The following is a 12,726-nucleotide window of genomic DNA, read 5'->3' as shown; positions in this document are numbered from 1 at the left end:
GCCCCTCAGGGGCCCGGACCAGACAGCCGGGAGCCGGGCTCTCTTCGTCTGCGACCATGGGGTCCGAAATTCCCTCTGGGGAAGTGCCCGGTGACGAGGGCTCGTCCCCTGAGGTAGGAGCCTCCTGCTGCCTTAGGTGAGCCCGGGACGGCGGGAGCCGCTCCCGATCCCCGAGGCCGCCCCTGGCGAGGTGTGGGGAGCAGGGGGGAGCTGGACACCGCCTGGCCAGGGTGGCCCCCGAAACCTGCCCTAGTCCCGGCTCCCCTCGGGGGAAAACCGGGGCTCCCTCACGAAGAAGGCGCCCAGGTTCCCGCTGACATACATGCGTGTGAACAACGAAGGAAAACACTGTCGGGTCGTCCAACGATAGCGGCTGTTGGCTCCTATAATCGTGTCAGAAGTTACAGTTTGAAGACATAAAGTTGCGTTCTCAAAGGGGAACCAGCAGCTGGAACAAATACGAAGGAATGCGAGGAAAATTTCTCTTTCCCCATCGCCAGGAATGAGGAATAGTTTGTTCCCAATCTGTGTGGCCGTGTGCCATTCAAAGGGGAATACGATGAGGGCATCATTCCCCACAGAAAAGAAGATCCTTGTGAGCGGGCAAAAATGCAATAGACAACGAGCAGAAGAGCAAATTTCATTTAGCTTAATTATTTTATGATTCTTGTGTAAACCGTACAGAATCTGCGCCCTATAGCAGAAGGGAAGAGCCACCGGCCATGCGGCCAGAAGCCGAGTCCAGCTGAGGTCCAGCGGGGCGGAGCGGCCAGCCCAGCGCCACCCCCTCTCCCCGGGAGTGCGCCTGCAGTGACAGCGCCGCTGGAACAGCGCTGGGCATCGGCCTCAGCGTCAAGCTGGAACGAAGTTCTGACAAGATGCGCGGTGCAAAAAGTGAATCGTTAGCCTTTACTGGAGTGCTTCTCAGCTGCCTGAAAATGGTGAGTGCGACTTACTTGCTGTAGAGGTACTTTTAGCGATGATACTCTATTCTTTGGAAAAGTAAACTAAAAGTTGGGGTGGAGCGCTATCAGACATCCGCTTCCACATTGGTATTTCTTTAATATAACACTGTTGCACTGTTTACATAGGACTGAAAAATACTTTCAAAGTGTGTCAACAACTGCAAACAGGATTAATAGGCAGGTTCAGATGGGAAAATGCAGAAGCAGTACAATCTGCATAACTGTACCAAATCTCATTGGTTGTGTATGCTTAAAGAATCTGAGCAAATACATCATATCAGTAAAATGTGTTAATAAACATAGTAATTTATGTTGTTGTTACTAACATTCCTAGATTTTTAATTTTCAAAAGAAAATGTCATATTGTATTTCTAATTTTGTTACATCTTCCTTTTCAGATATTTTCGGCAAACACAGGTAAATATTCAAGATGGTATTCTGGTTTTGCCTGCCTACTTTTGAATGGGTCTGAAGAGAACACCCACTTGTGATTTTTAATAAAATATTCTGTAAGTTCTAGCAGCTTTATAAACAAAAAATGTTTTCATGTTAGATTCAGGCTTTTAAAATTACATTGATGTCCTCATAAATTTTAAATTGTATTTTTAGGGGTGAAAATTCTGTTGGACACTCAAACAAGTATTCAGACTTGTGCCTTGATGCTAGTGTGAACCAAGGAGAACACTCAGACAAACAAATTCTGCTGTTCATTACATAGCTGTGGTATAAATGGGATTCACACTGTCCCATATTAGCAACCAATTAATTGTTGTATATTTTAATAATTAACAAAACAAACAAAAGAAAACACCATCACTCTCCCCCCCCACCCCCGAAAAAAAAAAAAAAATCCACAAAACCAAAAACAACACCAAAAGAAGAACAATCTCCTATGCACAAATATTTCCAATGTTTTGGAATGTAGTACACAGCTACTCAACTAAGCATTGACATCTGCTCTTAGTCCCAAGCACTTTCTTATCAGTTACAGTCAGACACCCTCTTTTGCCCCATTTGTAAAAATAGTCCCAGATATTCTGTCTGACCATGCCTGTGGGACATTTGCAGATGGGTCTTTCACAATCATGGTGTAAAATTCTGTGCTACATATTTTTTTAATTTGTTTTAAAATACTGTCTTTGGTAACCTAAGGAAATACCACAGGTAAAAATTCATAAAGATTTCTGTGCAGGAAGTCCTTACCCAGGTCTAAGTCTTGCCTAACAGTCAAGCAGAGAATATACAGCACATAGATGTCAGCACTTAGCTGAGCAGCTGTGTGTTACACTTGCTCAAGTCTCCCAAGTCCCACATGGGCTGCCTTGCTATGAATGAGTTTGCCTCAAGGTACCTACTTCATCTCAAATACTTCTATGTTCCTTTTCTTAATTTTTTGTGGGATGTACCTTCATTTTATCTTTTTTCTCCTCTAGTGAGTGCTTTGCAGCCTTGCAATATGTGCAATTGCTTTATAAATGCTGATTTTAGTACGAAAATACTGATTTCTGAACATAAATTACTCGTGGTCATGAAATGCATTCTCTAGTTAGTTTTGTGTCTGCAGTACACAAGAGCTCTTTCTGAATGGCAAGGTATAACACCAAAGCATTATTACAATATTTGATTGGTTATGTTATTGAATACCTAAGTATGTCTGCTCCTGAGCAAGGGGGTCGGTGAGTTCCTGTGATCCCTTCCAGACTAGATTATTTGTATGTTGCTTTCTAATAGAAATGCCTATGGTTCAGCATCCTGTTTCAGACTGCTTTCTATAAGCACGCACTTCTTCTTTGTATATATTGCTTTGTGTATTGCTTTAGTTGGTAATATAGTTAATTTGTGTTAAAGGAGAACCTCTCAGTGCAACCTAGGTTAAACAATGTTCTTACAATAGTGATTTCAGAGTACTAGAGTATTTTTATGGAAAGATGAAATTTGGTCTAGAATATCGCAAGACTGTATTTTGTTAATGTTCACTGAAAGTCCATTTAACTTAAATTTTAATCATTCATAGAAAGTGTAGAGTATTTGCGCTACATTTTGTCATTGTGAAATGTTCAGAGCACGCAGCATTCTACAGGACTGTGTTTTCCAACTTCAGTATCTCTATCATTTTTCCATTTTAGCTCCAGATATACCTGTTATTGACCAAGCTTATTCAAAACTTAGCAACAGTATCACAGTGGAATGGAGAGCAGTACCTGGGGCTACTAATTACATGCTGACTGCACAAGATGGAGATTCCTTCATTGAAACTATAGTAAAAAATTCTCCAGGCACAGTGATGGGACTGAAGCCTGCCACCTTGTACCGAGTCACTGTCACATCTATAAATTCAGGAGGAAAAAGCCAGCCTTCACCTTTCAGAAAAGTAAAAACAGGTGGGCTTTCAAAATATTATTTCAAATTCTTTAATGTTATTATAACATAAAGCATTCATGCATGTACCAGTCCTGAATTATTATAATCTTTATTTTAAATAGTGCTGATCACATTCTTCTTTCAGTTTTTGAGGACTAGAATTCAGCCATCTGACTTAATGTCCAGGACAAAAGTCTGAATTAATGGTTTACTTTAAGATGGTACAGTAAGTTAAAAGTTCAGTTGGAAGATTCACTAGAATTTGTATGAATATATGTATTTTACTTTAACAAAAAGCATAACTTGAAGGAATAGAAGAAATGAAGAAACAACCAGAAGTATAAAATAGTAAGACAATGTGAAACTTAGAGGACAGGAAATGCAGTATCTTCTTGGTGATTTTCATTCTTCAACACATGCAGCCCTTCACACTTTCTATACAACTCTTGTTCATTTCACAAAACGTCCAATACAATAGTTGATGCACCAAATCACTTTCCAAATTTGTTCTGTTGATCTTGCATTGATTTATTTTTTCTGATTTTCTTGTCACTGATTTGTCTCTCAGGATTAGTGATTGTTTTTTCTGTATATTCATTTCAAATTTGGCCCTTTTTAAACTGTACTACTGAAAAACCAAAAGCGTAATTTTGTTTTTTCTCAACAGTCCTGGCTGCTCCGATTGTGTCTGTTCGTTCTCTGAGCTGTGACTCCATTGCAGTGAGCTGGAAAGCTGTGCATATGGCAGCTGGGTTCTCTGTGTCACTCACGAGATCAGATGGTTTGGGCAGAATGCTGAAGCAGAACACCACCAATACATCCTTGATATTTACCAATCTAGATCCAGGAGTTCTCTATACTATCAAGGCTTATGCCTGGAACACCAATGGGATGCCTGGAGATGATTTCACATATAACCAAAGAACAAGTATGAAATTTTCTTTTCTAAAACCAACTCAGCATTCCAAAAACAACACAGCAACAATATATCAGAAAGTATTTATGCGAATGTATGATTGTATTGTTTTTCAAAGGTACACTGAGCAGATTTTCAGATTGTATTTTTGCCCCATCTCCAAGTTTATGAAAGCTCAGATGACATGACTATGTTTAGTGAACATTACTGACGCAAAGATAACATTTACTGTCACTGAAGTTGTACTTAGGACAGGTCTGGATAAGGGTCACACAAGCTCAGACTGATTTCTAGTCGACCTTTTCTTTTTAAAAATGGCAATTTAACATGAATGAGGGTAAGGTTTGCACCCCAAAAAATGCATTTAGTTTGCAAGTTGTGAAAGAGATCATGTCTGAAGGCCATAATCTAAGTTATATTTATGTGTTCAAATTGATATACCGTAGGTCCTAATGCACCAGTGGATGTTAAAGTAGCTTTCAATAGCGGTGCTTTAAGAGCTGTTGTGTCTTGGATGCCATCAGAAGGAGCTCTAACTTACAGTGTCACAGTCTCCAGTGGACTCCTGAAACTGAGGTGCAACACATCTTCTGCCTCTTGCATGGTGCCATCCCTCCAGTGCGGCTCTGAATATCATGTGTCTGTCACAGCATACAATGATGCTGGATCCAGTGAACCTACTGATGCAGTAAGCTTAAAAACTAGTATGTGTCTTCTGATTGTTATGTAGCTTATGGCATTTTAACATCTACTTCTTTAATTTCAAATGTAAATGGGTCCATTGCAATTCATAGGTGATTTGCAACTAGTTCTGCTTTTGACCTTTGTTCATGAATTGTGCCATATACTTTTCTATTGCAGGGGTAAGAGCCTGAACATTCTTCATATTTCTGCGACAAAACCTTGCAGTGGTGGAACAAATTTGTGAGGAAATGCCATGAAGGACTGCCTCTGAGTGTAGAATTGTCCTGGGCCACGTCAAGTTGTTAGTTAGAAAGGGGGCCAACAGAAGCACATTCAGCCAAACTAACACCACTAGACTAAATTAAGAAACCATCAACCATATTCAGGACAAGAGCTTGCTCAGTTCAGCTACAGCACCACTGCCATGTCAGATTGTTTCCTGACCTGTTAGATGAACTGCCCATGTAATCAAAATCTAAGTTATTTCTTTTTATTATATGCTACTTGAAATACACAACATTATTACTTAGTTATTTGATGTAACCTGCCTCATTTTGACTTTTGATAGGAGTTAGGAGATCAATCATGTGAGCAACTCTGTGGTGCATCTAACAGGATGAGAGCCTTATGCAAGAGACAACTATTAAGCTGTGGGCTGTAATCTCAGCCAACACTGCTTCAGCTAGATCACGTATATTCAAATAGCAGCAAGCTACACTTTACTGAAATAGAAAGAAAGTAAATGTTATTTAAACAAAAGCCATGGAGTTTGCAGTTTAATGTGGCATTTTGGAATGCCAACAGAAAAGAAACCTAAACAAAGGATAGTTCTACTCAGACACAGCCAATAAATTTTATACAAAAAAATAAAAGGTTTTCCCATACAGAGGCTTTTGGATGCCACATGGTATTCATGCTAGTATTCCAATTATCCAGATTATCCAAACCTACTATTTGTGAGCACACACTGTGCCAGTCCCTTTTGAAATATTGTCTGGTGCCACTGTTTTTGTTCAGAGGGCTCCTTAAGGAGATGTTGCTGTAAAACATGATGGTAGCATCTATTTTGTTCTGTATCATCTAAATATAAGCAGAAACCTCTGCAAAGGAAGCTAAGTTGCTGTTTTCTTGATCAAGACAGACCAACTCTTCAAGCTGAGTAGAATAATTTTATATATCCCTGATTTTCCTTTATTCCCCAAGAGTATAACTTCAAGAAAGAAAAAAATAATTGTATTGAGATCTTTTTCTTTTTCTTTTCTTTTTTCAGTTCCTTGTGCACCAGTGAACATATCAATTGAGGAGGATGAACCTGGTCACTTGTTGGTATCATGGTCTAGCGTCAGTTTGGGTCATTATTACGTGGTTTTTGTGAAGAGCGACGATGGCTTCGAAGTGCACTGCAACACATCGTATACTCAATGCCATTTCCAGTCGGACTGTGGTTTCACTTATTTCATTAGTGTCTTTGCATATAACAAGGCAGGGCAGAGTCCTTTAGGTGATGTATTCAATTACACTACTGGTAAGTAGCCATGTATTCCTGCAAATTCATTTGGATCCTTTAACTGTACTTATGGTAGAGCTGTTTGGACATTTTTATGGAAAGATAATGACTTAATCTTCTATTTTTATTCAGGTTTTGGGTATAACACACAAAGATTGGCAGAGAAAAAGAAACAGTTAACATTGCAATTAAACTTAATTTGCATAGTCAAGTGCAATGACATGCATACAAACTTGAAAACAATTTAACAATTCACAATCATCAGGCAAGGACATATGAATAACACACAGACCTGGCATAACATTTGAACTCTAGTCCTGTCAAGTTTTTTTTTTTTTTTAGCTTTACCTCAGGAAGAATGTACCAAAGTCTTCAACTTCCTTATAGGGAGTTTTCATACTTGGTAAATGAAATAAGTAGTAAGTTCAATGGGAAATTGAGAAGAACATTGTTGTTTAACTTCTAGACCTTTAAAATTTTAAACCAAGGATATACATAATTCATAATTGCTCCTGTGTCTGACCTAAACACTAGTATGTTCTCTATCGAAGGAGTGGTACTGAATTAATGTAAGAAGTAAATCTGTGATTCATTGGACTGTTTGCACAGTATTGGTCACCATTGGAGAAGACATGAAGCACAAGGATAAATGAAACAAGGTTTTTTTTTACACCGGTTTTCCACTGCCATTCGGGTTTCCCTGTCTGCCTTTTCTGTTCGCAGCTCCTTGTTGCCCCAGTGACTTCAGGGCCGTGTTCACGTCAAGCGACACGGTGCGGGTCACTTGGGCTCCTGTGCGAGGCGCTGACCTGTACGAGACCCGAGCGGCCGGCGGCAGCGGTGTGGTGCTCTGCAGGGACACGGCCACGGCCTGCACCCTGTCGGCTCTGCAGTGCAGCACCCCCTACAACATCACCGTGTACTCCTTCAGCGAGGCCAGGGGCAGCAACACCTCATGTACCCCCCAGTACGTGGCAACAGGTAATGTGGTCACCCATTTTCCTTTAGCTGAAGAAATCATTATTATACACCACACTTATTCGTGGATGAAAAACGTTACTGGAGTGCTAAATTACCGGTTAACTGTTTTACTAAGTTTACTGATAAAAATTTTTTGAAAACCCAAAATACCAGTAACCCCCAGACTGAAAGTCCTTAAGAATGTACCGTAAGAAGGGAACTTATATCAAATTTGTATTGGAAGTTTATGATAGCTCCAATATTTTGAAAATCAGAATTACAATTTATACACAAAATCCTTACATTGTCTTCTGTCACAATTTCTAAATTCTCACCAGGAGTAAAGCATATATTCATCATATACTTTTCCAAAGTAATTTGCCAGTTCTAATTAGAATTTAATATTTACATGTGACTTATATAGTATGCATAAACAATTTGTTTAAATACTCTTAATACAAAATATTTCAGCTCCCTGCAGTCCTGAAATTAAAAATATCTCAAAGGAGGGTCTATCTGTAAGTGTGCAGTGGCAACCTAACAATGAAGAAGCTACGTATGTTGTCACTGCCAGAGGAGAGGCTGGACTTTGGCATTGCACAAGCACCAGGAATTCCTGTACCCTAATGGATCTTCCCTGTGGATCTGCTTTCTCTGTAAGTGCTATAGCAAGATCACCAGCAGGACAGAGCTTCCCAAGCTACAGTATTCCTTTAGAGACAGGTATGGGAAAATGTATCTAGTTACAAACTATATACAACATACTTAGCAGCATAATATTAAAACAGTTCCATGACTCTATGGTTTTGGCTATTTTTTATTTACAATATGTGCACATTGTACTATGTATTGCTGAATGTCTTTTTCTGTAAACCCGTCTGTGTGTGTGACAAGGAAGGTCATTTGGCAGTTGCCTCAGACAGAGAGAGACAAATTGATCTTATATTGATAGTCTGTTTATTAGAGGCTTGCCAGCAGAGTCAACTATTTTTCAGCATGCCTGAAAAGTATGCACATCTTTATTCCTTTACTCTTGATCATATACTATTCTACCTGCAACCCTCCAAATACCTTCCATTTTCCAGGTACAAAACAGAATTCACTTCTCTGGTTTTTGTTCTCTTTCAGCTCCTTGTTGCCCTAATGACCTGCAACTAACTCAAGTGACACAGTCGGTAACCAATATCAGCTGGTCTCTTGGGAGGGGTGCACAGACATATGTAACAACACTGGAGTCTCCAAAAGGACAGGCAAAGTGTCACACACTTCAGACCTACTGTCTCCTGGGATGTATCACATGTGGCACCAACTACACAGTGTCTCTGAGAGCCGTTAGCGAGTCGGGTTTGACATCCAACTGCACCTATCAGGGATATTCTTCCAGTACGTAAAGGGTAAATGCAATTGGGAAGGAAAACACTCAATACACAGTGTACTTGGTATGGTGTTCCTCTCATAAAAATAGCAAAGCTGAAATTCAACACACAGCTAATACACCTGCAACTCCCTCTTTAAATAAATGCACTTTGGATTATTTTCATATAATCATATAATCTGTTCTTATGACAGCCATCAGTTTGCCATATAAGGAAGTTCTAATAATATTGCTCCAGAAACAATTTTTTAAATTTAAATTATGCTATGGCAACAATATTCCAACATGTAAAACAATGACTGAATTACAGCTCCATAAAATGACTAATAAAACTTCTCTCTCCTAGTTCAATTCAAGAATTATTTTGGCTCTGTGAAATAATAATTTTCTCCTTGAAATGCTGGTAATCATATTAATCTGGTTTAAACCGGACTCTAGAAATTTATAATACATTGAGTTCACAAAATTTGCTCATGACTGTTTCTTACTTTCTTAGGTGCTTGCTGCCCTTCTGGAGTGAAGCTCTACAGACTCAGCAACAATGGCATCAGGGTGTTCTGGAGAACTCCTGATGAAACAATAAACTACAAAGCTGATTTACATGGCTCAAAGGGCAATTTCAGCTGTACCCCCAGCTCGGGTCTGAGTCACTGTGATGTCACCAAGATACCTTGTGGAGATGTCTACACTGTGGTGGTAGCTCCAGTGACTGACAAGGGGCCAAAGCTCACTTTATTTTCTTCATTTTGTCCTAAGAAAATATATTCAGGTAGATTGATTTTTTTTTTTCCCCCCTAGGTCCATGCATGCTAGATGGGTAAAAACATAATCCAAAGTTACGCCAGTAAAGGTGGCATGGAATAGAACTTTTCTGCTCTAGTGTTGACTGCAGAGTAAACTTTATGAGAGCATTCTTGCAATATCTGTGATGGGAACTTCACAGCAGCATTTTGGGTGTGGGCACACTTACCTACACAGGTGCCTCTTAATGGGATCACCCATATCCTGGTGAATACAGAAAAGTTAATGTTCAGCTGGGAGGCTAGGAATGGTTAGAATATAGAAGCAAATAATTGAGCATTTTTAATGTATTTTTTAAATAAACAATAACTGCAATGAATCACTCCTAAACGTATTTTTTAAGTTAAAAAAAAAAATTTAAAGGGGAAGAAATTACTTTGCCTTTCCCAAGGCATGGATTTAATCCATTATAAAACTACTGCTATCTGATGGGATTGCATAGTAGTATAGAGGGATGGACTACATACTAATAATATTTTCCAGCTTACAACCTGACACCTAACACTTGTACCACTGTTTCATGTCATTTCAGTCACCTGCTCTGGAAGCTCTGTTGGAATGGGTAAGAGCAGTACATTCATTAAAAATTCATGAAGTTTATAGAATATTTTTACATCATGTTCAAATAAGATGCATATAGCATATAGATTTGATAGTCAAGGCTTCTGGAAGTGTTATGCAGGTTTATCTCATCCCCTCCCCCATCTTATAATGTATAATTTAAAAAAAAAAAAAAAAAAAAAACCCACCAAAACAAAAACACCCCACCTTACCTATATTGTGACCTGCATGTCACAACATTGTATCATGCATGGTCACAACACTTCCTACTTATTTGATAGCACAAAATAAGGCAGGTTTATCTTTTATAGCCTTCCCACATCCCATTACAAATGAAGATAGGTGGCACTTCTGCTTTCTATTTTCAGAAGGGTAAAAAAAAAAAAAAAGTGCCCCACCTCAATCTATTTTACCTTATTTCTTCTGGGTTTCAGCAGGATAGTGCTTTATTTGCCTAGAAACTGCTAGAAACAACTTCAAAAGCAGCCACTGTAACAAAAATTTCTCAAGACAGTTGCTTTTCCATAACTGTAATTGTCTTAATTTCCAACTTCTTTTATAGTTGTTTACAGAGGAAAGAGCAATGCAAAACACATCTAGATGAAATTCTGGCTCAGATAAGGAGGTAAGTTATAAGAATTGAAATTCATATTAGAATGTATGAATCCAACTTTTCCTGCTGATTAAATCTTTGGGATTGGAGGGAAACACTTCACAGTCCTGTGTATCTTAAGTGGTTTGTTAAAATCCATCATATTTACCTCTGAAATCTCTTATTTCTACTAGCACAACTGATTTGTCCTCTCCTCCATTTATAACAACCTTCTTTCCCTTAATTAAGCCTTCATGTCACCATGCTATAGTTCCCCAGAAAAGCCTTTAAAATCCAAACAGATAAAAATGTTCTTCAGCACTCATTTACTTTCTCCTGGTGTTCTGGACTATTTTCTGCTCCTGTCTCAGAGGGATGGCAAGTAATCACTGCTGACATTTTCCCCATAAGGCTGATCTCCTTTTTGCTGCTGTTCACCTACTGCTATCCTGACTGCATGTTAAGATTATTCGTAACACCATTCTCCCAAATTGTTAGTTTCAGTCTTTTTTCCCCTGAAGCTGGAAAGACACATCTGTGATTAACTGCAACATTCAGAGCTGCTTGAGGACTGGAAGCAGGGAAGCTGAACACATAGACATATCTGAGACCTAATCCAGGCAGGACCTTTTCTCACACTCCACAGTGGTTTTCAGCCAACTTCGAAAGCAAAGTTTAAGGTCAATAGTTCTACAAATGTATGTGTAATCTAACACAGAATTCAGAAGCTCATGTGTACAAAGGTATCCAAAGACAACAGGGTTTTTAAGCACTATTTTCAGCCTATAAAAACAGATACTATCCATTCTGGAAATTGCCTTTCTTCAGAGAACACATTAGGTGTTAGGTATCTTAGCCAATGCCTCTGATCATTTGTGCAAAATCTCATGGGAATCTTGCACTTCAGTAAGTTGCTTGTAGATGGCCCAGGAATTATGTGCTGCTTCTTAAAACATGATCTGCATTTAGTCACAATCAAATAAATCTTTCTTTAGGAAACATTATTTAAAACTGCTCTGCATTAGTTAATAGAAAGTTTGCTTTATTTCTCACTTAATAATAATTTTTAAAAAATTAACAGCTTTATTCCTTGAGGGTTCTATTTCAATTATTTCTTCTTTGCAGATATCATTGCCAAATATTGTCACCACAGCATAAGTGTTTAACTGGGTTTTCAGATATCTGAACAACTGGTTCCTTTTGGAACCAAATTCAAGCTCCAAACTACTTCTTTTCACCACAGCAATTCTGATCATTCCATGCTCTAATAGTAACTCTAATGTACTTTAAGCCGTTTGAAACTGTTGGTGTCCGTTTTCTTAATTCTCCCTAGCATACAGACTTTAACACCTCAATTACACACTACAAACGTCGTAGTACTACATCAGCTCCTCTCCCTTTGGTCACTGAAGTGTAATTGTATCACAATGTATTATTTGTATGTCTGTTGGGGGAAAAAAAAGTGAAAAGCTGAAGAGAAGTCGTGATTTCAAGAAAAAAACACTGATTCAGCTCTAAAAAAGTGGGTAGATGTGTACAATGAGCAAAACTGAGAAGGAACACAATGAACCTGAGCCAGATACACACCTCCTACTGTGGCAGTGTGTAACTGCAAGATGTTGTTATTCAGGTATTAGACACTGTCGAATAACAATTGTCTAATAGTTAACACTGCTGCTATGTGAAATAGCACTAGCATTCACTGAGCTGATTAAAAGTTTGGTCAGGATTGGTTGCAGGTTCTCTCCAGACTGAGGTAAACGCACTTTTATGGGTCATGCTGACTTACGATCACAGGAAAGGACAATCAGATGTCATGTTTTAATAGATACTGTTTCTGTAGTATTTACTTTTATGAAGCTCTGGACTTCATGAAGAAAAAAAAACCCAAGCAAAAAAATTCTCAACCAAGCAACAAAAATCCTACCAAAAAAACTCCAAGCAACCCAACCCTTCTTGAAAGAGGACTTGAGAACCAAGAAAATTCCTGAAGAAGGCTAGGAG

General features: G+C 38.8%; 1 protein-coding gene across 1 annotated transcript; it reads left to right on the top strand.

Annotated features, from left to right (window-relative positions):
• The first annotated feature begins 56 nt into the window (after positions 1-56).
• FNDC7 (fibronectin type III domain containing 7) lies at positions 57-12,726 on the top strand. Its single transcript, XM_040072396.2, has 14 exons — positions 57-136; positions 812-941; positions 1,364-1,382; positions 3,092-3,346; positions 3,994-4,254; positions 4,689-4,946; positions 6,197-6,451; positions 7,157-7,414; positions 7,865-8,116; positions 8,522-8,776; positions 9,265-9,537; positions 10,102-10,131; positions 10,693-10,755; positions 11,848-12,726. The coding sequence occupies exons 1-13, from the start codon at positions 57-59 to the stop codon at positions 10,728-10,730; spliced, it is 2,364 nt and encodes a 787-aa protein (XP_039928330.2). The 3' UTR covers positions 10,731-10,755; positions 11,848-12,726.

The sequence above is a fragment of the Hirundo rustica genome, chromosome 9 (genome assembly GCF_015227805.2).
Source record: "Hirundo rustica isolate bHirRus1 chromosome 9, bHirRus1.pri.v3, whole genome shotgun sequence".
Lineage (NCBI taxonomy): Eukaryota > Metazoa > Chordata > Aves > Passeriformes > Hirundinidae > Hirundo > Hirundo rustica.
This window is presented reverse-complemented; position numbering and strand designations above follow the sequence as displayed.

Bases quoted from the DNA above. Each gene is read 5' to 3' on its own strand.
- FNDC7 (XM_040072396.2), top strand. From the start codon at position 57: ATGGGGTCCGAAATTCCCTCTGGGGAAGTGCCCGGTGACGAGGGCTCG. The intron at 6,452-7,156 runs GTAAGTAGCCAT...TTCTGTTCGCAG, and splicing joins TGTATTCAATTACACTACTG to CTCCTTGTTGCCCCAGTGAC. The intron at 9,538-10,101 runs GTAGATTGATTT...ATGTCATTTCAG, and splicing joins TCCTAAGAAAATATATTCAG to TCACCTGCTCTGGAAGCTCT.